Here is a 27,329-nt window from a genome sequence, read left to right on the forward strand (position 1 = left end):
ACGCTCAGCTCTCTGTACCTGATTCGTCACCAGGGCAGACGGTGGCATGCAGCGTCTCTGCATCCCTATTTCACTGTGGTGGAAACTGAGGCCTAGTGCAGGGTGAGACAGGGTCCCAGCAGGTTGAGCAAATCCCTGAGATGCGGGGCCTTTAGGGAGAGGGGCCAGCACCCATCGCTGCTGGCGAAGTAAAGAAACGAGAGAGGTCCCCATAGGCCCGAGTGCAATCACCACACTTGGGTGGGGGCAGCAGGGGGAACCATTCAAGTGCCTTAGGCCTTGGAACGATACAGCCCCCAATCTACCTCACAGCATGAGCCTGGGAGGGGCATTCTCAGAGCCCCTGTGGCGCACAGTCTGGGGGTATCAATCACATTGTAGTTGTGGGAACCACAGCCCAAGGCTGTGACCCTGGGAGTTCTGTGGCTGAAGGGGGCCGAAGAAAATTGACAATGGAAGGACCCCTATGAAAAAGGAACATGGCCATTCTCAGTCTTTGGCTTTTTCTCTTCCAAAGGCCAAGAACTGAGACTGGGCCACATTCCTTGAGGGAAGCTTTCTTGAGGGAAGCTTACAGAATCCGAGCCGAAGGCTTCTTCCAGGGCCAATGGCTTGAAGCAGATTTCAGTCCCCTGTGGCTCTAGCAATCCCAAATCCCCCATATTGACGAGTACTGATGGGGAAGCTGCACTGCTGGATGGATGTGGTAAAACCTAAACATGAGGTAGTCTAGGGGCCCAGAATGAGGTTTTTATGTGTTGGGTATCCCTGGTCGTGCTGTGAGGCTGGGCTGGGCAGGAGCTTGCAGCACTCTGGGAACGAGACTGGAGCAGGGCAGCAGGCTGTGTTCCTTGGCCATCAAGGAGCAGCTGGCTCAGGGAATTCCAAGGCATCTCCCAAGCAAGATGGGAGTCAAAGGTCTGCACAGGAGGCAGCGTAGACCTGAAGGAAGAGGGGAAGCTAGGGGTCAGTCAGGAAAGAACCCTGTTTCTTTCTTTTCTTTTTGAAACAGGATCTCACTCCATTGCCCAGTCTGGAGTGCAGTGGCGCGATCTCAGCTCACTGCAACCTCCAACCTCCAACCTCCCAGGCTCAAGCAATCCTCCCAAGTAGCTGGGACCACAGGCATGTGCCACCACACCCAGATAATTTCTTTTTGACTTTTTTGTAGAGACAGGGTTTCATCATGTTGCCCAGGCTGGTCTCGAACTCCTGGGCTCCCGTGATCCATCCGCCTTGACCTCCCAAAGCGCTGTGATTACAGGCATGAGCCACCGCGCTGGGTCTCCTTGTTTCTTAAAGAACCAGGAAGAGGAGCGAGTAGCACTGCCAGAGGAGCAACAGCCAGGGCCAGCTGGCCAGATGGGAAGGAGCATCAAGTGCGGCAAGGGGCTGAGAAAGTCGCAGCCAGAGCCAGGCTCACAGGATTACAGGAGGCTGTGCGCTCTCACTTCCCACATCTATATTTAGTTTGAGACTCAGGATTCCACTGCACGGCCATAAAAATAGTTGAGTGGTTTAGAAGAACTGATGAGGAGTGCAGTAACACAGTGGGAGAAGCAGGCGAGGGCTTGAGCAGGGGGGCTCCCAGCAGGAGAATAAAGGAGGCCAAGCCGGAAGCCCCGGGGGGCAACTCTGAAGGAGGATCACCCTCCCTTCACCACGCTGAGGACAGCAGACTGAATCCCCAGCCTTCAGAAGGAAACAGCCAGGGAACCTCTCTGAAGGAGCTGCCTTGAGCTCCAGGAAAAGGGAGAAATCATCAAACTGTTTCTGGTCACCTGCCCCATCCTGGTACCACCGTCACTACTGCTGGTGGGGCCTGAGGACTGGATTTCTTTTTTTCCACTTTCTCTTAATTTTCTCACCTCCTCCAAAGAGCCTTTTCTATTTAAACTTAATAAATAGGAAGAAAAGAAACCCTTATTTTTCAGAAATCTCTAATTCCTGGGGTGGGGAGGAGGAGGGGATAGCCAAGACAACTTTGAAAAACAAGAACAAGTTGTAGGACTTCACTGGGTGGTTTCAAGACTGAAAATAAAGCTACCAAAATTAAGACAGTGCAGTGGTGGCATAAGAATAGACATACAGATTGACTGAACAAAAAGAGAAGCTAGAAATAGATCCATACATATATCACCAATTGACCCTTGGTAAAATTACAAGGTCATTGAAAAAGGAATGATAAACTTTTTAACAGAGAGTGCTGAAACAACTGGATATCCAGATGCAAAAAAACCAGACTTCAATCCATGCCTTATACCATACATAAAAATTTAAAAAATAGATCATAGACTTAAAATAACAGATAAAATCATAACACATCTCAAAGAAACTATAGAAGATAATATGTGGCTTTAGGATATGCAAAGATTTCTTACATAGGACCCAGAAAGCACAAACCGTGAAATAAAAAAGTTGCTAGGTTAGACTTCATCAAAATGAAAAAAGTACATCAATTTTTCTCTTTGTAAGATACTGTTGATAAAAATGAAGAACCGCTACAAGTCAATAATAAAAAGACAAACAACCTGATAGGAAAATGTACAAGAGATTTGAACAGACACTCCTCCAAAGGAAATATACTAAGGACAAACAAGCACATGAAAAGATGTTCAACATCACTAGTCACTAGGGAACTGCCAATTAAAACCACAAGGAGATACTATTACACACCCACTAGAATGAATAAAATTTGTGTCTGACAAAACCAAGTGTTGACAAGGGTGTGGAGCATCTGGAACTCTCATACGCCTCTGAAAGGAAGGCAAAATAGTGCCACACTTTGGAAACCAGTCTTGCAGTTTCTTCTAAAGTTAAACGTACATTTATCAGATGCTCTTCCAATTGCATTCCTAGGTATTTACCCAAGATAAACAAGAAGTTAGACTGATACAAAACTATTCCTGTATGTAAAAAACCACCCAGAAGCAATGTAAATGTCCACTGACTGGCAAATGGATAAATAAATTGTGATATGTCCATTCAATGTAATACTATTCAGCAATAAAAAGGAACAAGCTTAGTGATACATGAACCAACATGGATGAATTTCATAAACGCTGTATTAAATGAAGGAAGGTGGACACAAAAGACTCCATATTGTATGATTCCACTTATATAATATTCTAGAAAAGGCACAACTATATTGACAGAAAGAGGTAAGTTTCAGCAATGCAGGAAGGAAGGGATTAACTGTAAAAGGGAACAAAGGGTCACTTGGGTGACGAAAATGTTCTGTATCTTGATTGAGATAGTTGTTACACAAGTGTAATGTTTCAAAACTCATCAAGTTATACAGGTAAAATGGCTGAATTTTATTGTATCTAATTTTAGCTTAATCCAACTGATTTTTAAAAAGAAAAAGATCAAAATCTTTTCCTCTCCCTTCTCATTTCTTGCTACTTTATCAGGAGGCTTTAGAATAATTTCCTTTCTAATTTCCCTCCACCCATGGCCCCCAGATCACCTAATGATTAACTTCCTTCCAAGCAGCAGAAAAAGACACTATATTTTTCTTTCCTTTCAACTGCTAGATTGTATTTTCAGAGACTAAATGGTTCATCACTGAGCCAACGAAGTCCAGGGGGCCAGAAACTGCAACAGTGAGAAAATCGGGGGTGGGGATGGTTGAATGGGGGAAATTTGGGACCTAGGCCTAAGGGCTGAGAGTCCTTAGAAAGTGTGATAGAAACAGCTCTGGGCTGGAGATGCAGACCGAGCCCCCACTCTATGCTCGCCTTTGGGAGGGTCAGGTCATGGTAAACAAGGCTCCTACACCTGCCTTATTTATTTTACTGAACTGTGGGGGATTCATATTCAAGTAAGACTTGAATATGAAACTACCTTGAGAGAAACATAATAAACCCTGCACAAATGCAAAATCTTATAATGAATATTACTGATATTATTAGTCTCTGCTACTGAGAAACTCAGCAACCACAATTCTCTTGCAAATAGAGCCCTACCAGGATGCCATCTTGACTTCCTTCTTTCTGGTCCCTGTTTTGTTCTCCAGGCCTGGGGGCTGTGGAGGCAGAGGTAGATTTCCTTTGCTCATGGGTGCAATCTACCACTGCACAGCCTTCCACAGAGAGCTTCTGGAAGATCTTAATAAGGCAAGCAATTACAGCTGTTCCAGAGGCCGGGGCAAAAGGCTATAGAAAACATCGGCCTGTTGGTACCCAGATCCAGGCTGGCCAACCAGGTTCAGCGTTCTGCCCCAAGCCCGCCAGAGGATGTCATCTCCACAGGGAGATTCTCTGCTGTCCCTTTGATTCTCTGCTCACTTTCCTTTGGGGGAGCTTTGAAGGTCTTCTAGTCCATGCCTCTGCCATCAAGGAAAAGAAGGATAACAGAGTCCTAGGGAAACAGAGACCTGCCCCTTTATTATTCAGTGAGGTTTTTCCTGAAAACACACTGTCCGTTTTTCAGATGTTCATACAAAGAGTATGAATTTGGTCTTGCAGTGACTCCAAAGAGCCCAGTGCCCCACCAGCTGCTGCAGGGACCAGATTAAGGTTAACAGGAAAATGGAGAAGGCAGAGCGTAGAACCTTCCATTCAACTAACGCAGCTCTGATTTGGTTAGTTTTCTGTCTTAGGGATATCTGTTAGGTTTAATTTTGAAAAAAATAAGTTTCCTTTTTTAAGAAACAGTTGAGAAAAAACATCTTCTAACCCGAAGCCCTCCTGCTGCAACTACTGAAGCCAGCTCTGCCGGTCCAGTGTGCTGGCCTTACGGAGGCACTGCCTGCCCCTCCCTGCAAGGGCCCCCCGGAGTCCTCCTTTCAGTGAAGCCTGCAGGAATCCCTCCTGAGGAATCCTACCTAACTGCACTTATACAACAGGACTTCTTTAAAGGACTGTATAAGGATGAAACGAGTTAAAACACTTCTAAAGCTCTTACAACAGAACATGGCTTAATACATGGTAGATGTCATGAATGTGTCCTACTTCTGATGCCTTTGATCTCAAGGAAGAGGTGTTTACCTTCTCTCCAAGCCCTGTCGATCTTTATCCCCTTTCCTCCCCCACTGGTCTTCAATGTCACTATTTTCATAGGCCCTTTTTCTTCAGCATATAAACGTGCTCAAATCTCTCATCCTAAAACCATGATTATTCCCTACAACTCTGCTCCCCTGGTTACAACGCTCTTTCTTTCCGCAGTCTTCCAAAAAGAGTTGTCTGCTGTGTGAGCTTCCTTTCACCTTGATCTCCTGCCAACTTGCTGTCATCTGGGTTCTTCCCCCAGAAGCCTAGCAGAATTTAATCTAGGGAGGTCCCTAGTGATCTCTTAGTTGCCCAATCTAAGAACTTCTCAGTGTCTAACTGATTTCACTTTTCTGTAGTATACGTTGGCCCAAATCTCCTATTTGAAACACTCCCCTCCCTTGACTTTCAGAGAAGTGTTCTGCCCTGGTTTTCCTAGTACGTTTTCTGCATGGTGATGAGAGGAAATCAGCCTCCATGCTGGGAGGAAGCCCAAATGACTCCATGGAGAGGGGTGCATGGAAAGGAACCAACAGCCAGCCCCAGCTTGACAGCTGCTTGATGACCAAACTGATAACGAACCTTCGGCCTCCAAGCCCCTCTAGTGGATACGATGCAGAACAGAAAAAAGCTGTCCCCAGTAAGCTCTGCCAAAACTACAGATTTCTGAGCAAAACAGAGACGTGTCTTGTTCTTTTGAGTTTTGAGGTAGCTCTCACAGCATGTTGTTGGTTATCTGCCTCTGGTCCTAGGAGTACGCCCGCATGTAGCGGAGAGGGAGCCACGGAGTACTTTGGGGAAGGAATTTCATGGAGGCCCTTTCTCGAACCACGAGAGAGAGCACAGTTGCACGAAGAGGCAGTAGGCCTTCCCAGATCTAAGGATCTAGGAAGACCTGCATGGCATCCTTGCCTTTCCAAGAGACGACTGTGGAATCACAGGCAGATTGTCTGATCTTCTTCAGCCTTGGTCTCCTGAACTGTAAAAGGGAGGTCATACAAGAAATGACCTCATCATATTGTTGTGAATGTCAAACAAGATACCTGTGTTGTGCTTAGCACAATACCTAGCACAGAGCAGGTACACACACAAAAAATGCTTGTACTAGGCCGTGCACTGATATGGGGTAGGCAGGAGCTGTCTGGAGTTCAAAGTCCATCTTTGCTATTTTCCTGTTATATCTTTGCCTGCCTGAGCCTCGGTTTCCTTACCTATAAAATAGAATACTGAGAGCATCTATCTCAAAGGCTTATTATGATGGATAAATGAGCTAATAGATCTAAAATGCTTAGATCTGAGCCTGGTCCAATTCGTATGCCCTCACTGTCCCTGACCCGATGACTGCACACTCCAAAGCCTCACAGTGTTATGGGGACAGCAAAGCCTGTATCCATACCACCATGTTACAATTAGGGAACAGGCTAAAGGTGACGGCCATCTCAGCCTGTGATTCCAGGCTTCTCCGAAATCCAGACATCCAGAACCTGCTCAGCCTTCAGAGTCTGGTGCCAAAGACATTTCTCCCATGAAGCCGTCCCTTGTTTGTTTTGTGCTCACCCCCAACCCTGCTGGCCTCTGCCCCGCGTAGGCGGGAAGTGCCCCCCGAGCTCCTTCAGCAGCTTCCCTGAGACACATTTATTGGATGTGGAATGCAACATCTATTTTTCCACACTGTACCACTGATGTTTATATACATGTCATATCTCCCTATACTGGAATGAGTTTTCCAGAGCCCTGCCTGTGACCAATTCATCCTACATCCAGTACAGAACATAGCCTGGCACACGGCTTAGAGCAGAAATGGTTTGTTGACTGAATGTGTGAATAAATCCCGATTCCTAAGGGGGCTGGAGAGAAATAGGGGATTAAGCACGCACATATATGAAACATGCACATGCCTGGAAACAAACGCACAATACATGCTAGAGATACAGACCTACTCATCAGTACCAATGCACGCTCAAGGCAGTATAACATCTCTATAGTTAATCCTCATTTCACAGATGAGGACGCTCAGAGAGTCTAAGATATTTGCTCAATATCACAGCCTCGGCATCTCCCTGACAGTCTTGGGGGAGCTTAACTCACAACAGGAACCCAGTCTGTAACTTGAGCATGCCAGGGGGCCCTGGCTTCCTTTTTTGGCCACGCTCACCCCGCCACTCAGCCCAGCCCCAGAACAGCGAGAGCTTCCCGTCAGTCCTCGAGCTCCATGCCACTCTCTCTTCCTGCCCAGCAGGGTGGCACTGTCAGAAATGCCAGAGCCATTTAGTTGCCCAGCTCGAGGCCTAGTTCTTTGAACTCCAGCAGACTTTGCAGGGAGCCAAGAGGGCTCCTAGTGCCAGGCGTGGCAGCACAGCACGAATTGCAGAGCTGGGCCCATGGCCGCATCCTGCCAGCTTCCCTCACAAGAGATCTCTGTATTACCTGGCAGACGGGTGCCTGGCAGCTGGGCAAAGCCAGCTTGAGAGGACGGATGAAGGCCACTGGGCCTCGGCCAGGCTCTGAGGCTGCTCCGTACCAAGTCCTACCTCACAGCGCCAGGGCAGCATGCCTCCACAGCGTTCCTAACCCCCCCTTAGTCAGCTGTGGGCACGCAGTGTTTCTCCAGGAATGGTGAAGGCAAGTCCTGACCAATAGCAACACTGCGTTTATGCACGTTTCTGATTTAAAAAACAGTTCTGAACATCCTGAGAGTAATCCCATGGAAAAATGTTATACTAATGATAATTAACGTCATTATTATTATTAATGCCATCTGAGGCTAAGGGAGGTTTGACAACCTCCCGAGGACCCACAGCTCTGACGTTTTTTGCTGCACACTGCTTCTGGCATCCATTCTCATGGCACCCCTTGACCCCAGGCATCTGCAGAGGAGGTGGCCTCTGGGCTGTGAGTGGAAAAGCCTTGATCTTGCCCTTCATAGCACAGTCAGACTCTTGAAGTTTGACAGAAACATCAAAACCTACCCAGCCAATCCCCAATCCCAGAGCTTCAACTGACCTTCTAGCATAGACTGCTCAGGTACCCTCATCACATACCCACAAAAACAGCTGTTTGCTTCTGGTGAATCTGCTAAACCCAAATACTCAACATACTCACACACATCTGCTTGGATGCACAAAGATATGTACACACAACATACACCTGTACCGCTTGGTGGACACACGCATACACGCATGCTTCACTTCATGCACTCACTCAGAGCTCTTACAACAATGCACATAGGTCCTAAATAAACTCCCCAAACCTGCGCACCCACCATCCTGGATTTGTAAATGCATACACACATACACACATACACACATACGTATTCTCACACACAACCCTGCCTGTGCACACGTGCGCATGCATACACGCACACATGCAGAGCTGAGAACAAGGATGTTTTGTCCACTATGTGAACCCTCCTGACAATATGGACCAGGCAGGGATGCGATGTCCCATGGGGACCTGTAAACCATTCATCTTGTAGCTACACGTGGGTGATACTCTGCCAGTCATCAAGCCCAGTCCTGCCAGGCTGGCCACTGAGATGAGTGGGCCACAGGCCAAATTCAGAGCTGCAGCAACATGAACAACTGTCATATGGGCATGATGCCACCAGCCTTTCTGTTCCTGAACAATGGTCTCTGTCCCAGATTAGGCTTTGCCTGGGGGAAGCACTTCCCACACCACAGCGGACTCCTCTTAGAGTGAGGACAGCTATGCCAGGGTGTAAGAGGCTCACACATGAATCCCGAAGATGCCACTTTAGTTGTGTGACCTCGGGTGGATCACCTTAACCTCTTTGAGCCTCAGTTACTGCCTCTGTGAAGTAGGGATTGTAATCTCTTCCCATCAGCATCATGTGGATAGATGAGATAACAAATACACAGAAATGGGGAGCACACAGCAGAAATCAGGTACATGGATATTGAAAGGAAGGTTGGATAAATGAATGCATACCAAATGAGTGTGCACTGCACTCCAGGGCTCCCAGCTGAACTGCTCTCCCTTCTCTGCCCTCGAATCCCCAGGCTCTGTTTTCTGTTGTGGGTCACATCATTCCACTGCTCAAAGACCCACCCCTCCTTGCCTTCCCATCAGCCTCCCTCCCCACAAACTCCCTCAGAAGGCCAACTGTGACGCCACGTCCTCTCCCTGTCTCTCCCTCCCTCTTGCTCCCCTCTGGCCCCCGTCCCTTCTTCTGTTCTTTGAACCCATGCTTTTCTTTCAGCCCCAGGGCCTTCACATAGAATGCTTTCCCCTGAGGTCTTCACATGCTCGGTTTTCTTTCATCTCTCTGCTCAGATGCCACCCCCTAAGTGAGGACTTCTCTTCAGAGCTATCCTCCCCCAAGCCACCCCCGTATTTTTCTTCTAGTCCTTGGGAATTTCTGTTATACGCATGTGAATTTTCTTGTTAAATATCTGCCTTCTCCTCTTGAATGGGAGCTCCACGATGGCAGGGGCATTGTTTGACTTGTTCACTGTGAATCCCTGCGCCTACAGCAGAGCCTGACATGCCGTAGGTGCTCAACAAATACTGGTAAAATGAATGTAAACATATGACTCTTGCCCTTGAGGAACCTAAACAAAATTTCCCCTCCCTAAATGACAATGCCACACTCCGCTCCCCTCCTCTCCTTTCTCCTGTACAGCCCAGCTCATCACATTTTAATTTTTTCCCTAGCCTCAGCCAACCTAATTACTCACAGCACCGGTGTGAACGCTGGCGTACGTGATTGTAAGTGAGTGTGCCCAGGCTGACATATCCTAATGGTTTTCCAGCAGGGAGCTGCGTCAGAACCTCCTGAGAGCCTCATTGCAAGCATTTGTGGCTGTCTTCTTTCCCCTAACCCCTGCTGAACAACAGTCTCCAGCGCTGAGGCTGGGCCATGTGGATTTGGAAAAAACTTCTCCTGGAGATTTGGATGCACATTACTGCAGTTGTCTGCGGGGTGGCCATGGAGAGCAGAGGCTAGCAGCACTGCCTGCCAGGGTCACACTGGCTGAGTGTGAATCTGCACAAGCAGCCTCGTGTTGCTTGGAATGCAGAATGGAGCCCAGCTCAGAAAGGTGCTATTAGGACACGTTGAGAGAAAGTTTGTAAAGTGCTTAATATAGTGCCTCGCTCATAGTCAGCGTTAGCTTTCGTTAAATGATGGCTTTCCTCCGGGAGTGATGCAGTCATTCTCAGTTTCCCTACAGGAGTTAGGACAGGGCCTTTGCCATGGTGGACGGTCAGCATGTGTAGTTAGCTGACATGCTGCTGAAACAAACATACTATCACTTCTCCCATCTTAAAGAACAATCCTTTGTCTTGAACTCATTTCGTCCCTCCAGCTGTCACCCCATTTCTTTGCTTCTCTTTATAGCAAAACTCATCAGCGTTTTCTACACTCACTTTCTATAATTCCTCCCATTCTGGCATCTTTTACACATTTTATTAGGGAAATTTCAAACATATATCTTGACAGTCTTCTATTTCCCAACTTTTTTGCTACAGTATTATAAAGCAAGCCCCAGAAATATCATTTCACCCACAATGTATCCCTCTAATAGGTAAGAACTTAAAAAAAAATGAGTATCTTCATCATTCCTAACTAAATTAACAATTCTCTAACATCACCTAATACTTCATCTATGTTCAAATTCCCCTGACTGTCTTAAAAATGTCTAGTTCCAATTGCTTTGTCTAAATCAAGCCTGATCAAGGGTCCACATGTTCTATTTGGTTGATTTGTCTCTAAAATCTCTTCTCCCTTCTCTCTCAAACCCACTGATCAAGCCTCCAAATCCACTGCACTCCCAAGACCACGCTTTTCAAGGTCACCAATTATCTGAATGTTGCTAAAGCTAATGGACAATTCTCAGTCTGCATCCTCTACGTTTCAGCAGTTGTTGAAATGCTCTTTGCCAGAACACTACGTGCCTCTCCTGGCTGTTCTCCTCCCTCTGGGTGCTCCTTCTCAGCTCCCATGCCCACCTGTTAGCATTGTGTGCACTGCAGATCTGCCCTGGGCCTCTTTCGTCTTCTGTTCTCACTCCTTGGTAGCGTGGCCCAGTCTCAAGGCTTTAAAAGCATCCCAAAGTTATACCTCCAGCCCATTCCAAATGCCTACTGCACATCTCCTCTCAAATAGCTAAGAGCTGTCTCAAACGCCATCCGTGAAATGCTCAAACCCTCCTCATCCCCCATGGACTTCTCCATCCCATCCTTCTAATAACTTTGGCCCCAAACCTTGAACTCATCCTCAGCTCCTCTTTGTCTCACACCCCACACTGATCCCTCAGGAAGCACTGTTGTTTTGGCTACAGATTATACTTTCCTTGCTACTACCCTGGTCCAAGCTACTAGCATCTCTCACCTGGGCTGAGTAACAACCTTCTGCCTGAACTCCCTGCTTCTGTCTGTCTTCCCTCTTCAGTCTATCCTCAAACAAGCATCCAAAGTTCCTTTCAAGCACCCTCTGCTCAAAGGCATCCACTGGTTCCTAGTTTTTCTGAAGGTAAAAGCCAAACACTTCCTAATGGACTCCAATGCCCTCAACAAGAAACAGTGGCATTTTTGGCAGGAAAAGGCTTCACTGTGTGGTGTCCCCTGCACTGAAGGATGTTTGACGTGGCCCTTACCCACTGCATGCCACAGAGCAACCACCTCCCTCACCCAAGCCCCACCAGTTATTGTGGCAACTAAAATGTCCCCACACATTTCCAAATGCTCCCTGGTGGACCTGGAAATCCCAGCTGAGAATCTCTTACAAGATCTGCTATATGCCTGCACCCTCCTACCCTCCCATACCCCACCAGTCTCTCCGACTTTGCCTCAGACGCCTCTCCCTGTTCTCTCTGGGCCCTTGTCTTACTTGAACAACCTGGCAGGGTCCCACCTTGGCCTCTAGCTGTTCGTTCTGCCAGGAACGCCCGTCCCCAGACAGCCACAGAACTCCCTCCCTCCCCTCCTTCAGGACTTTGCTCAGGTGCTCTCTCCCCAGGGCACCCAGTTTGAAAGTGCAGATTGCTTTACTCCGGCTCTCTTCTCTGCTTTTTCTCCGGAGCACTTATCCCATCAGATGCACTGTAAGTTTTCACTAGTGACCTTGTTTGTCTGTAAGCTTCATGAAGGAATTTGGGAGTTTTTTTGTTCACTGCTATACCCCAGGGCCTAGAATAGCAACTGGCACACAGCAGACAGTATTTGTTAAGTGAAAGGAAGAATACAGATGCCAGGAAAATATATACTTACAGAGAGAAGAAAACAAGCTTTTCTAAGCCACAAGAATAAAGAATTAATTTTGTTCTTAGCAAGGACTGGTGTGTGCTCAGCCTGGGGTGGAAAGTAAGGAGTGAGGCTGTAAGAACATCTATTTATGTATCAGATCGGTTCGGGAAGGCTTCCTGAAATTGGTGGGGTTGTAGGACTCACCTTCAGCTGGTTTTGAGCCAGATGATAAACCCTGACGGTTCCCCCAAGCTTGATGACTGCTGACAACAAAGGGAGCCCCGGGAAACAAAAGTGAGCCAAGCTGGAGTTTTCAGACTGAGAAGCACACTCACGGAATCGTATTTCGGCTGCACCTGCCATGTCTGTAAGAGGCTGCAGCAGCACGTCAGCTGGAGGGGCAAGTTCAAATGGAGCTGCACAATAATACCTGCTTCCTCCCCTCTCTGGCCCTGAGAAAGCCCACCTTAAATAATTACTTGCCTTCCAAAACTCTCAGCAGACAGCAAAAAGGACCTAGCTTCACAGCCATACAGTGGAATATTTTGCAGCTATTAAAAAAGAATGCGGCAGCTCTTTTTATATTTATTAAGGAAAGATCACTAAGATACATTATTAGGGAGCAAAACTCACGGTGCAGAACAGCGCATAGTATACTAGTATCTCTGTAAAAAGAAATACACATTTTGCTTGAATGTACATATAATATAGCTGGAAAGACATGAGAAATAATAGTGGTTGCTGGAAGGTGTGGGGGCGCCGAGGAATTTGGTTAGGAAACAAGGATGGGGGAGACGCTTTTCACTGTAAACTCTTTTCTTTTAAATCTTGTACTAGGTCAATGTATTATCTATTTGAAAAGAGTGAATCAAACTACTCTGGAGGCTGAATTGGGAAGATTGCCTGAGGCCAGGAGTTCGAGACCAGCCTGGGCAACATAGGGAGACCTCTGTCTCTACAAAAACAAAAAAAATTAGTCAGGTGTCATGATGTATGCCTGTAGTCCTAGCTACTTGGGAGGCGGAGGTGGGAGGCTCACAAGAGCTCAGGAGTTTGAGGCTGCAGAGAGCAATGACTGTGCCACTGTACTCCAGCCTGGGTGACAGAGTCACCATCTCTTAAAAAAAGGAAATGGTGAATCACATTAAAAGCAAATTATATTAGCAATTTTGTGTGTAAGTTAAAAGCCACCTGCACAAGTACAGGTGGCTAGAAGCCAGAGTCCTTCAAGTGAAAGAGCCTGAGGCTTTAGCTGACCTCATGTGTGCTAGGTCCCATCTATGGCTGGGGCGGAGAAAGCCAGTGGGTCCCTAGCCACCATCCAAAGCTAGGCAGGGAGTGAGGGAGGCCCTCCCTGTGCCCACAGCTGGTCTGGCCACAGCCCCTGCGCTGCAGGGCTCACTCCCAGCTCCTGTGTTCTGGGAGAGCAGTGATCCAGGTGAGGCAGAGCCACCCGCAGAGCCATGAGGAGCAGGAAGTGCCAGGATCAGGTATGTGCTCCTGAAAGTAGACGGGGGAGGGGCGTCAGTGGACCGGAAGGCAAGGGAAGGGCAGGATGGCTACCTGCCTTCAAATATTCAGGGAAGTCAAACAGGGAAGGAGTACTGTTCAGAACCCGTTAGAAGACGCCGGGGTCAGGGTGGGGGGTGGTGAGGCCTCTCACCTTCATAAAGCACTTTCTGCCACTAGAAAGGTCCCCAGAATAACAGCAACTACCACGCGTTGAGCCCTCACTGCGTGCCAGGCACTTGGCTTGCCTGACGCTTTACTGGCATTACCCCTGAATTTCCCCAGCAATCCCAGGAGGGTGGTACTATTCGTATTCCTTATTTCACGAACGGGAAACGCGAGGCTGTCACCGCTTGAGATCACACAGCTAGTAAACGACCGAATCGAGATTCAAACCCAGGGCCCTACTCGGAGCTATTATGCTGCACCGTAGGCTGAGAAGACGACCTACACCCCTGGGAATTCTAAGACTGTGATTCGACAAAACACAAATATAAACATGGGAAGGCTAAGATAAGGCTGGGAGTTTTAAATTTATTTTTTTGCCGAGGTGTCTTGGGTACAAGGAAGGCCAGGAAAGGTGGATTCTGAGTAGAATTTGAACCTCGGTGTCACCGTCCTCATCCCCGACCCCTCCTAGCCGCCCCCGCCCCAATGTCCCCTTCTTCTCCAAGGGAATCTACTCACACCATCACACTAGCCCGGACGGCGGCCCACGGGGGCCGAGGAGGGGCACATCCCGCGTCCAGCAGCCCGAAGGCCGGGGGGGCCCCGCTGCTCCCCGGGTTGGCGGCGGCACGATCAGCAGCAGCGGCGGAGGGCGGTGCCGCAGCGCTGAAACCCCGGAGCCCGGAAGCCCCTTCCGCGCCCCCTCGGGCTGGGAACGCGGGAGGAGGCGGCGCCCCGCGCGGGGAGGCCCCAGACGCCGTGGGCGGGCGGCTGTAAGCGCCAGGCTGCGTGGGCGCGGGGGCGGGCGTGGCGGTGGGGGGCGCGGGGGCGGGCGGGCGTGGGGGGCGGGGGGGCAGGCGTGGGGGGCGGGGGGCGCGGGGGCGGGCGTGGGGGGCGGGGGGCGCGGGGGCGGGCGTGGGGGGCGGGGGGCGCGGGGGCGGGCGTGGGGGGCGGGGGGGCGCGGGGGCGGGCGTGGGGGGGCGGGGGGCGCGGGGGCGGGCGTGGGGGTGGGGGCGCGGGGGCGGGCGTGGGGGGGGCGGGGGGCGCGGGGGCGGGCGTGGGCGTGGGGGCGCGGGGGCGGGCGTGGGCGTGGGGGGCGCGGGGCGGGCGTGGGGGGGGCGCGGGGCGCGGGGGCGGGCGTGGGGGTGGGGGCGCGGGGGCGGGCGTGGGGGCGCGGGGGCGGGCGTGGGCGTGGGGGGGCGCGGGGGTGGGGGGCGCGGGGGCGGGCGTGGGGGGCGCGGGCCACTACGGCGCTAGGAGGCGGGGGCACCCGGGCGGCGCTTCTCTCCGCGGGTGACTCAGCAGCCGCCTTCCTCAGCCGGGCGGGCGGCGTGGCGGGGGCGGGGGGCGCGCGGCTTCCCCGCGCCAGGGTGCGGGTCCTCGCCGCCGCCCCCGCGAGGAAGCGCGAGGCTGGACGCTGGGAGGGGGCGAGTGGGCCGGGAGATTCCTTCTCGTCTGCCTGCTGCTAGCCAGCGCGCCCACGCAGCCGAGAGCCCGGCTCCATGTTCCCTCCCCACGGAGGCGCCCTGGGCGCGCGCACAGAGGAAAGGCTTTCCCCAGGCTGGGCCGGCCAAGGTCGGGGGCGGAGGGACTGAGGGACACCCCAGGGAGGCCGGCTGCACCCGAGCCCTCCCGTCCTGCTGCTCCCGGGTTTTACGCATTCATGGTCGGAGGAGGCCGACTGGAGATTTCTAGGGTCTTAGATGTGGAAGTCCTTGCAGAATTTACCTCATTCTGCCCCCGGCCCCCGGGCGTCTGCCATCTTTTGTTCTTGAAAGGGAGACAGCCCCCTACCCTGAGCCAGCTGGAGCGGCCTTTCTGTGGCTCTGGTCATTTAGAAGCCTTTTTTCATATCTAATCTCGGTCCTTCCTGCTGCGGTAACCCCCAGACAGCTCTGCTTTGCCAGACTTGGCGACCTGGTAGAAGGGGGAAGAGGGAGGACCAAGAATGTCCCCATTGAGCAGGAGGGGAAATCGAGGTCCAGAGAAGGGGAGGGGTTTGCCTCAAGCTTATAGTTGGGGGTGTGTGAAAAAGGTGCCGACCTCAGTACTCAGGAGTTGTGGCTTCTAGGTCAGAGTCCAGCTGCTTGAAAAGATAATATTCCTCCCTGGTGCTGCCCAGCACAGTGCCTCTACCTGTCACTGGAAATCCCTTTGGCCTTCTCTGATGGGTTCTTATCATGCGTTAAGTAGCATCAGGAATGTCAGAGATGCCAGATGATGCCCATTTGGAAGCATCCAGGGTAAAGACCAGACTATGCACAGGAAGCACAGAGGCCAGACCCAAACAGGAAATTCCCACTCGCTTTGCAGAGTTTTTGTTGCTGCTGTTTTTAAATAATCATTGGTTGATTTGATGCATTGAATGAAAATTGTGGTGACAGGAATCATTAATCAAGGAAGAAATTGTAGAACTCCCTTGTCTCTCTGCCTGGGATGGGGAGTGCATTCCTGATTGGAGGCAAGTGGTTGGCTGGTTTGACCTGGTGCATCCAAAGTCCTGAGAGATCATTGGCGCCAGACCCTGGCCTCAGCTAGGCGGAGATATCCTGCAGGGAAAAATCACACGACAGCTTTCTGTGTGTCTCACCGCCCTGTACCTGAGCTTCCAAACACTATACCTCCATAGAATTCCAGTGACACGGCCCCTGTACCTGGCCCCTTCCACACAGCCACCTTCCCAGGAGCTCAGTCCTTGGGGGCCTGGTCTCCTGCATGCTCCAGACAGAGTGGGTATGGAGATATGGTGGATTTGCCCCATTTTACAGAGGGGAAGACCCAGGAGGACCTGGCTAGCCAATGGAGATGAAACACTCCATGCAGAGAAAGGAAAATGAACCGGGAGTGCTGATGGTGTGACCAGGCCAGGGTTCACTGGGAGATACTGAGATAAAGCTAGGCTGATCTGTGCTGTGAAGCCTATGCATCTGTAGTATAGTGTGGGTTGTCCTCCAACTCCCCCAGCCCAAGTCAGTAACACACAGTTGTCCATGCAGAGTCGTGCCCACTCAGGTCCACAAACACCTCCACGCCACCTGCTCACCCTCTTGTCACAGTATTGACACTTCCCTGAACAGAGCTGACCCTGCCTGGTTGAGAAATACGATTAAGGGGCGTGGAACCTGGGAGCTGCTGGTTCCTGATCCCAGAATCCAGCTCTTCCCGCTCTTTTCCCCCAGAGATATGGCCACAATGCAAGCCTCCTTTCCCTCCTGCCTTCGTAGGCCCATTGCCCATTTCTCACTCCACCTGCTGACAAGGCCGTGCTTGTGTCTGTGCACACGCATGTGTGATGAAACTCTCTCTGCAGAGTTATGTTCTTAATGCAGCTTCCTGGGCTGACAGACTGGTCAGAGGCTGGGGGCAGAGGGAGGAGAGGGCTCTCCTTGCTCATAGCTAGGATTGGGGTCGGTTCTGTTCCATTGCCAGGGGCAGTATTGCCCTCACCTCTCATCCCTCTCACACCCCAACCAGCCTGAAGAGCTGAGCCTCCGAGTCCAGCTTTCCACATGGGCTCAGCTGCAGGACAGTGAGCTGTGCTGTTGGACCCAAGCACGGCTGCCCAGGGGTCCTCCCTTCTGCCCAACTCTTCCTCAGCCGTGATACCACAACCCACCTCCACTCAACAATCTATGAGCCTGCCTGGGCCCTACAGATGGAGAGTTTATTTATTCAACCAGTATTTATCATGCACCTTCTAGGTGTTGAGTTTGACTCTCATCTCCTATCCCCTTCATGCTCGTGCGACACCAACCTCTGCTGCCTGCCAGCTCTTCCTGCCCACATCTTCCTGCCCCATAGCAAACCCCAACAGAGTCATGTGACATTTCACCATCCAAAAAATTATTTTAAGATCCTAGAAAGGAGCAAACAAGCTTATCACACATCATCATGCTCTTTAACTTCTTGCTTTATGACTTCCACGCATGAAGTTCACTGGGAAAGTATCCCTTCTACAACCCAAAGACTTACTATTCCGTGACAAGTCAGTGGAAGTGCCCTGTGTCCCTCCCCTTTCCTTATCAGGGCCAAACAAGGCAATTCCAATTCTCTGCAAAATTTAGTTGAGCTAAAAATACATTTAGATTGTGAACTGCCTGCCTCATGAGCCCTTCAGCTCCTTAGCAGTCTCCTTCCCTGGCCCGTAGTTAACCAGTGCTACCACAGTACCCTCCTCTCTTACCAATCCCTGCTCTGGGAAATTGCTCAAATAAACTCTTTCCACTCAAGTCTGAAAGACTGATAAGGCTACATGTGTTGATTTTTCCCCCTTCCTAGGAAAATTTGCATTTAAACAAGGAGGATAACCTTGAAGTACCTAAAGTCATCTCCGGCTGTGGAATTATTAGCATAGTTGAGATATTCTGGAAAGCCGAGGGACCTCCCTGGGGTTACGGGACTAGCTGTAAGTTTGGCCTTGCACACCCGTGAAGCAGCCCTGACTGGCTGTTTTGGTCCATCATCACATAATGTTGAGAGCAGTGGATGAAGAGTTAAGAGAATCTGAGCTCTAAACCTAGTTCTGCCACTAACTAGTTTAGAAGCAACAGTCACTTCCTTCTCAGGCCTTAGTTTTCTCATTTGCCAAATGAGAAGTTTGAACAGGTTACCTTGAAGAATCCTTCTTTTTTTTTTTTTTTTTTTGAGACGGAGTCTCGCTGTGTCGCCCAGGCTGGAGTGCAGTGGCCGGATCTCAGCTCACTGCAAGCTCTGCCTCCCGGGTTTTTACGCCATTCTCCTGCCTCAGCCTCCCGAGTAGCCGGGACTACAGGCGCCCGCCACCTCGCCCGGCTAGTTTTTTGTATTTTTTAGTAGAGACGGGGTTTCACCGTGTTAGCCAGGATGGTCTCGAACTCCTGACCTCGCGATCCGCCCGTCTCGGCCTCCCAAAGTGCTGGGATTACAGGCTTGAGCCACCGCGCCCGGCCGAAGAATCCTTCTAGCTCTGGTATTTGGTTAACTCCCCAAAGGGGCTAAGAGACCCTGTCCCAGCTCCTAAAAGCCTCTAGCCCCTGAAGCTGTGGCTTCGAGGGAATGGTCTGCTGCCAGCACAGAGCATGGGGCCCTTCTCTGGGCAGGGACTTGGACAGGCTGCCCACATGACTTCTGTCCATAGCAGCCCACCTGCCAGGGAGAAAAGGTGCTGCTCAGCACACACATGTCTTGAAGAGTTACATAACCCTCCCAGATCCCTTACTCCAACCAAAGAGCAACAACAAAATAGTCTGACCTCCACCCCCACCCCAGCACACACACACATCAGCAGCCTCATAGTCACAAACACCCCGGGAGAGAATTTTAGAAGGCCGCCATCTTTTCTTTTTCATTTGTTTTCATTTTCCTGGAAGATATCTCATGTAAGAAAAGTCTTTACGAGAAGAAAACCCACAACCACCCATCAGGCTTCTTAGTCCCTCCCTGCTGTTCTTTTCAGCTTTCTGACCTCATAGTCCTGAAAAGGTACAGGTCTACCTTCCATCCCTAAGAAGGAGAAACTTGGAGAAATTGATTCAGCCTCCATTCCGAAGAAGTGGGAAGCACTTCCTGGGTTCGGACGCCATTTCCCTCACTCTCCACTTTTGTCGTTGGCAAGTCAGTGTACCTTCTCCTAGATGAGACTGTAATTTTCCTAATTAGGAAATAGGGGTGATTGCTCTCACCATGGGGCATCGGGTGATAACTCAGATCTCTTTGATATACTTAAGAGAAGTGCAAATACTCTTAAAATGCAACAGAAGAGGTTTTAGTTGGGCTTAAAGAAGCCTTTGCCAGCTAGGAAGTTGTGAGGCAGCATTACAAATCACAGAGGGATGATGGGTTTGTGCTGCTGGTTGCTTTTCAAGGTAAGCTCAACATTCCTGTGTCTGGAATGGCTTGAGTGCACATGGGCCAGAGGTAGAGGGTAAATGAGAAAAGAGCACATGTAGAAAGGTGGCCTGGCAGTGTGGAAGAAACCGTGACCCTGCATTCTGGTCTGTCACTGTCATCTGACAATGGGTGAACCTCTTGTCTTTCTGGGGCCCTGGTTTCTTTTTCTTCTTCTTTTTCTTTTTTTGGGAGGATGGAGTCTCGCTCTGTCACCCAGACTGGAGTGCAATGGCACAATCTCAGCTCACTGCCAACCTCAGCCTCCTGGATTCAAGTGATTCTCCTGCCTCAGCCTCCCCAGTAGCTGGGACTACTATGGGCCACCATCCCTGGCTAATTTTGTATTTTTAGTAGAGACAGGGTTTCACCATGTTGGCCAGGCTGGTCTCAAACTCCTGACCTCAACTGCTCTGCCCATCTTGGTTTCTTTATCTGTAGAAACACTGCAATGTATTGAGCACTTACTATGTGCCCCAAACAGTACTAAATAAATGATATGTAATTTTAAAAACTTTACAACAAGTGTTTAAGGTGGATATTTTCCTCATTTTGTAAGTGGAAAAACAGAGGCTAAAAGAAAGTAAACAGTGAAGGCGAGGTCTCACAGCTGTGGAGGTACCAAGATTTCTCCCCAGTTGTGCTTGACGGAAGCCCATGTTCTCAACCACCTAGGTCTTGAACCCATGGGATCCAGTGGTTACCTGAAATTCCTTTCAGCCTGAAAGATTTAGCTTTGCCCTTGCTTTACTCCTGATTCCCTTTCTTCTTTCTTTCTTTCTTTTTTTTTTTTTTTTTTTTTTTTTTTTTAGACAGAGTTTCGCTCTGTTGCCCAGGCTGGAGTGCAGCAGCATGATCTCGGCTCACTGCAAGCTCTGTCTCCTGGGATCACGCCATTCTCCTGCCTCAGCCTCCTGAGTAGCTGGGACTACAGGCGCCCATCACCATGCACAGCTAACTTTTTTTTTCTTTTTTTAGTTGAGATGGGGTTTCACCGTGTTAGCCAGGATGGTCTCCATCTCCCAACTTCGTGATCCACCTGCCTTGGCCTACCCAAGTGCTGGGATTACAGACGTGAGCCACCACACCCGGCCCTGATTCCCTTTCTTTTTGTTAATGCCCTCATTGACTGAAATAAAGATGACCACCCCTTTCTTCCATGGAAATAAGCAACCCTTTGGAGCCTTTGTGGGAACCTGCGCTTTGTGCTTTTCCAGAAGCAGAGGGGGAGGTTGCTGCAGTGGCCCAGGCCTTGGAAACCCTGCCAGATGGCGCACATTTGAGAATCTGCTAGGTGCAGTGAGTGTGTCCCCAGGGCCTCTTACTAAGAACTCCTTACTAAGCTGCTGTTGCCCTGTGCCCAGGGCCACTGAGACATGCTTAGGCTCCAGTGAAAAAAAAATGTTCCGGCTTTCCAACAAGGCAGCTTGTCTAAAAATCTTTACATGGGATGAAAATTCAGGAGTTGAGTCTCTTTCCAGATTGCTAGCCCCGATGTTTGTCCCAGCCCTTCCCTCTTTTTCAATGTTACCCTCCCATCCATTCCCTCTCCATCCAGCCCTGACCCCAGCTGCTTTTTCTCATAAGTGACCTTTGAAACTCAGGCTGCACAGAGATTTGCTGAATCAGCAGGACCGACTGTTGTTTCTCTTGCCTGGTTTTGGGCCAGCGGGAAAATGTGCCAGGATGCCTTTGTGAGGCCCTATGGCATTTGCTGTGTGGGTCTGGGGAGAGATTGGGAGTGAGGGAAGAGGGAGCTGGTGTGGAACACGGCATGGAGGCTGGTAAGGAGGAGTGAGACAATCAGGGTTTCCCAGAGACCAGGGGATGACTTGATTCTCTTAAATGCATTATTTTTGGATGAAAAGAAGGGAAGAGCAGTGACCTAGGCCCTCAGAAAGGCAAAGGGCAGCAAATCTTTGCAAGTGGCCACTCTATGCCAGCTTCTAGATATAAACAAAAAGATGCACACTCCCTCCTCCCGGTGAGCCTTCATCCTGGCCCCATTTCTTAGACTAGAAACTCTCTCCCTGCTGGGGATAGGGGAATAACAAGAGGACAGGCAGATTGATGAGCATGGGCCATACGATGCCTCCTTAGCAACTAGGCCTTCTGGGCACAAGGTAGACAAGGTCCCTGTGTGTTTAGACCGTCCTCACCTAGTGACAGGGTTTAGCCCTTTGGGGAGGGGCTTAGGATGAGTGGGGAGCTGTATCATTAGAGGCTGGAATGAAATGGACGTGCAAAATAGGTACTTCATGGATTGAATTTTCTGCTTTCTGTTTCCTTTCCAGCTATCCTTGCCTCTTACTATTCTGACATAAACCTTTGACTTCAATGAAGAAAACCTGCTCTTTGGCTCTTAACATGATTTGTATACTCACCTTTTTTACCTTGTGCTGTTCTGATAGAGGATTGCTCTAGGCAGCTGCAATATGCTTACACTTGTTTCAACTTTTCTAGACATGTTCTCATTTATTTTGAGCCAGGACCATTTGCTTCTTTCCAATCTTTCCACAACACCGACTGCAGGGTTTTGAATAGACTGGACACTTGATACATATAGTTGACTGATAGACCTTCACACTTTCTTAATAGCTTCCAGGATGGGTCAGTCATGAGCGATCATCTTCAAGCAACTCTGACTCAGTAGGAGCAGAGACCCCAGTTCCCATCAGCATCTTAGACAAATCAGGCTAAAAACACATCCAGAACTCTTCAAGCCATCCCAGCCTCCAGTCAGTATGAGAACAGGGAGCTCAAAAGGTACTCAAGATTGATTTCATGCTTAAAGGATGAGGGTAGAGAGAAAAGAGATTTCCCTGTGTAGCTTAAGTGGAAGAAGGATAGAAGGAAGAGAAGATGGGAGAGAGAAAGTGTTTGAGGGAGAGGTAGAAGGGGAGAAGAGAAGGAAGGAAAAAGGGAGGAAAGTAGTGAGGAAGAGGAGGGATGTGAAAGGAAGAAGCAATGTAACAGAGAGAAGACAGGAGTTGTGGAGCCCTTCGGACTTCCTAGTCACATTGAGGTGGGGATTTGGAGTAGGGGCTGAATTTGAATTGGGATGCAAGAATTTATCCTCCAGCAATCATCTGCCTGTGGCCTTGGAGACATGGACAAGCCCTGTGATCCATGGACACTAAACGCATGACTGGTAGGTGGGCAAATGTGCTCAGAAGCCACTGAAGCCAGCAGCTTCAGATAAGTTCATGTGCTTCCATGGCAAGAGGATTTGTCAGGTCAAGTTGAGGTTCTGGCACCAACCAGGAAAGGGATAATAATAAATTCTGTAGATGTCGTCAGCCTTGATTGAAAAAATAAAGAGGAGCAAGCTATATTTGCTGCTTTCATTAAGAGGCAAAAGCAGTGGGGGTCAGAGCTTAGCAAGAATCAAGAAGCATGCAGAGAAAGAATTTTAACCCTTCAAATGTTTTCCTTCCATAGTATCTCTGCATTCACTCACCCACACATTGCTGCCTTCTTGGACTGACCTCCAAGACCACTACCTTTGTGTCTCCCTCGGCTGAAGGAGGGAGAGAGGCCAGATTATGTATTAAATGCAGGTAAGATGGCAATTAAATGATTCATTATTTTCCAATCCCAGTTCTGTATGGCTTCTGCCTCTCCTGGAATTGGGTAGGAAGAGGAGTTCCGGGGATAAAAGTCAAACTGTGTGAGGATATAATGCACCTATCAGAGTGCCTGGCCCTGGAAACCCTCACCCACTCTTCAGCCACCTCACTGGGGCTGCATTCTCACTGAAATGAGGCCAGAGGAGGAATGAGGGAAGATTCACAGGAAACCCATGTTCGGAAGACCCACTGTGCCATCTCTTCCTCCTGCTTCAGCACTCCCAGTAGAGAACCAGTTCTGCAGGGAGCTCCCCGGGAGCAATACCAGGGAGGGGGCTGCTGGCTCTGCTCTCCTCCTCCTGACCTCTCCCTATCCATGGAGATCTCTCTCTGCCTGCTGGCTCCATCTTGTCCCTCATCATGGACAACTATGGGCAGAGGAGAACAAACATACAAAACAGGCCATGGGCAGAGACCAGGGTAGAACAAAACGTGTCATTAGCAATCGTGATTCCTTCCTGAGGCTCTGTGGGAAAATTTGGGTTGAAGTTGGGCCACTGTGGGGAAAGAAATTAGTGGCCCAGAAGATATTCAACCAGCCAAGATTACCATGTTTTCACATTCAAGGAAAGAGAGCTACAGGGAGGAGGGGAGGCAGGCACATCTGTGGTCTCTGTGTTTCTGGGTGTGCAGGCTTGGGGAGCAGGAGAAAAAGCTGGAGGATCTGGAGAAAGTAAGGTGTTACTGTTAAGTGCCTGGGGCAAATTTCTAAGTGAAGGATTCCAATAACTTCCACTCTGCCCCACCATGCTAATTATTTCTTATTTTTGTTCTGCTCCTTTGGGAAGCAAAAGCAGGACAGGTGAGAAGGAAAGATGAGGATGTCACAATTCCTCTCCAGAATTGACATGTGGGGCTGGACAGGAGCCCAGATGATTCCTAAACCCCAGGATTCCTAGCAGGGCCAACTGAATGAAAGGGTTTGGGTTCCATAGGCCACTCTGAAGGGCATGGCAATGTCTTTGTCCAAGAAAAATAATCTTTCCTCAACTCTTCTTGGCCACACAGTACCCTGAAGAGATGCAAAGAAAGTGGAGATGCGGTGGGAGAGAAAGGAGACACCAAAAGTCATGAGGAGAGAAATCATAATGACCAAGTAGCTGTGGCTGCCCTCAGGGAAGGGGACTGGAAAAATTCATCCCCTCATGTGGGGGAAAAGACCGCTTAGTATCTTGGAACAATGTTGCCTTTTGCTGAGCCTTGGGCATTGAGGGAAAACTGACTTTCTGCTTTTTATGCCAGATAAGGAAAAAATAAAAATAAAAATGTGAAACTGAGGGAAGTACAAAGGGGTTTTGAGGGAGTTGGGGTAGAAAACTATGTCTTCTTGGGACTTGAATCAAATGTTTTAAGTCTACCAAGCCAGATCGTGTTAGACCTTCACCTCCTAGATACCGTGGTTTTGATCAACATACTCTGTGAGCTACCTTGGCCTAACCCAACTTCTCTAACTCTACCACAAATGGGAAGAGAAAATGAGTTTTGAAGGATTACAGCAAATATTCACAAGCATCTCCCAGACTTAATGCAACTGGATGAAGATGAGATTCTCAGCTCTACTTTCCCCCTCCGCATTCCCTTTAGCTTCACCATCGTCAAGGTCGGGTGCTGACCAGGTATATTTTCCCTTGAACTGTTCTTTATTTAGTTCTCCATCACTTGTCTAATCAGAGAAAAGAAGCTGACACGGCCACAGCCTTTCCAGTACAGAGGAGAAAACATCTCAGACACTTTCATATCTTCTTCCCATATTCCTATTTCACGGACCTCGTGAGTGAAGAAAGAGCTTGAAGTCCTAGGAGCTGAGAGGTTAACATTTCTCTCAGGACCCAAGACAGTATTTCAGTGATCACCAGATAACCAGGGAAAATAAGGTTTGCAGTTGCTGGCCTTAGCAGGGAGATTTAAACGGGCATGACATCTGAATACCAACTCCATCTGCCAACTGTCCCTCATGTCATTGTTCCCTTTCAACAATGTCCAAACACCCCATATGAAAAACCCTCCTTGAGTTGGAGGAAAAAGCTGTAACCAGACTGAGCCCTCAAACCATGCCTGAGTCCTCCACTGGTTTGATGGGATATTCCCTTACACCTCTTCGGCTCTGCGGGAATTCAGAAGAAGGGTGCCCACTCAGGTCAGAGAAGAGAAAGCTTTCCCAAATGAGCCACTCCTATCTGTGACTCCCACTTCACCAGCTAACGAGCCACATTTCCTCTTCCTCTGCCTGCAGCTCCCTAGTTTCCCACATCACTCCTGCTTTTCAGGTTTGTCCCTGGCCTCCTGAGTTCACCTCTACCCCGGTCCTACTCTTCCTGGGCCCCAGCCTTTTCAAAGCTCTTCACATGCCTCTTTCCAAGCCTTCAGCTTTTCTGGCATCTCAGTCTCCATTCAAATACTTTTACTACCCAAACTTCCTTCCAAATTTTTTCTCACTTAAAAAGATTCCTTCAATGGTTCTCTTTTCTACAGTTTAATCTTCACTCGAACTTCATCCCAGCCTAACCCCCTTTAAATGCTCTCAGTTCCCATTATCACCAATCGCCTAACACCCACTTCCTTCCTCCTTTGCCCCTACTAATTGTCTGATTACTCCTTTTTGCTCCAACATTCCCCAAAACCTTCTCAAGCACGGATATCGTTCCTTCATTTACCCAAAATCTCCTTCACACACTCCTGGCCCCTTCAGGCCACACCACTCCGGTCCTTTAGACTCCTACGCACCCAACGTCCCCGTCTCTCCCTCACACCCACTTGCTTCCCTTGCTCCCACCACAACAGTGCCCATCTCCTCTCCCCGCTCACTCAGGTCTCCTGCTCAGGACGCCCTTGCCGAGGGCGGAGGGGGATTTGTGCTGAAGGAGGGCTCCGGCAGCAGCGCAGCAACTCGGGGGACGCTCCTTCTCCTTGTCAGTCACGGCCCCCTGTGTCCCCAGATGCTTGTGGGGCGACTGGGGTGTGTGAGCCCTGCTGCCAGGGCCCCGCTGGGGCTGCTCCAGGAGCTGTCCGTGGTGCTGAAGCGGCGGCAGCTCGGGCGCGGGCTGCGGCGCGACTGCTGAGCGCTGTCCCTGGTCCTGGAGAGGTTCCTGGGCCCTGGCGGCGGCGGCGGGAGAAGCGGCCGGAGCGGCCGGCAGCGGGGCCGATGACGGGGGGACCAGCCCGGGCGGAGGCTGGGCTTGCAGCAGCTGCTGGTGCTCCCACAGGCTGCGGTTCTCAGCGCTCAGCTCGTCCAGCCGCCGCTCCAGCTCGTCGATACGCTCTCGCTGGGTGTGGATGAGGCTCTGCTGGTTCTGCACGATGGCCGTGAGCTCCTTGAGATAGAGCACGGCGCGCACCGGGTTCTCCAGCAGGCTCTCCATGCCGCCCGCCGCCGCCTGCGCCCTGCCTGCGCCTGGGCTGGCGGCGGGGAGCGCGAGGGCGCGGGAGCCCAACAGCCCAGTGGTCGGCTCGCCTCCCTCTCCCACCGGCCCAGCCTCCCTCCCCCCGCCGGCGCCGCGTCACCGCCACCCCGACCTTCACACACGCATCGCGGGGCGGGGCGGCGGCGCAAGGCCCCACCCCCACCCCACCCCCTACCTCCAGGCCTCTCCAGCTCCTCGCCTCCCCACCTCCCTGCCTCTTGGCGTCATAGGAGGCTCTGCTGCCTGCAGGGCAGAGAGGAGAGGGAGGAGGCCAGCGAGAGGGAGCCTGTGTCGGGGCGTGGGAGGAAAGCAAGATAACGCAGGCGACCCGAAAAGGACGGTGAATCTGACTGGCCAGCCTGGAAAGTAGGCGAAGGGGAAGCAGCGATACTGGGAAGGTGCGGTGGGACCTGTAGGAGAAGAGAAACAGAAAAGAAAGGAAGAGAAGGGGAGAGGCTGTCAGAGAGGAAGCAGAAAAAGGGAAAGTGGAGCAAAGAAGAGAAATGTGCTGGAGGAGAGGAAGGCGTGGGGCCCTGAAGGGACGTGAATTCTTTTTGCCC

General features: G+C 50.4%; 1 protein-coding gene across 10 annotated transcripts in view; it reads right to left on the minus strand.

The window, feature by feature from the left end:
- Positions 1-26,833, minus strand: part of LOC105463799 (IQ motif and Sec7 domain ArfGEF 3) — a 113,247-nt gene extending 86,414 nt beyond the window's left edge. For 8 of the 10 annotated variants that reach the window (XM_011711104.3, XM_071072400.1, XM_011711107.3 and 5 more), the window contains exon 1: positions 26,174-26,832. In XM_011711104.3, coding sequence (XP_011709406.2) covers positions 26,174-26,727 — 554 coding nt within the window. In that variant the 5' untranslated portion in view covers positions 26,728-26,832. Of the gene's footprint in view, positions 1-26,173 lie in introns of all 10 variants that reach the window. The other 2 variants (XM_011711103.3, XM_011711105.3) reach the window with 2 other exon arrangements.
- Between the last annotated feature and the right edge of the window lie 496 nt (positions 26,834-27,329).

Source organism: Macaca nemestrina, chromosome 10 (assembly GCF_043159975.1).
Source record: "Macaca nemestrina isolate mMacNem1 chromosome 10, mMacNem.hap1, whole genome shotgun sequence".
Taxonomy (NCBI): domain Eukaryota; kingdom Metazoa; phylum Chordata; class Mammalia; order Primates; family Cercopithecidae; genus Macaca; species Macaca nemestrina.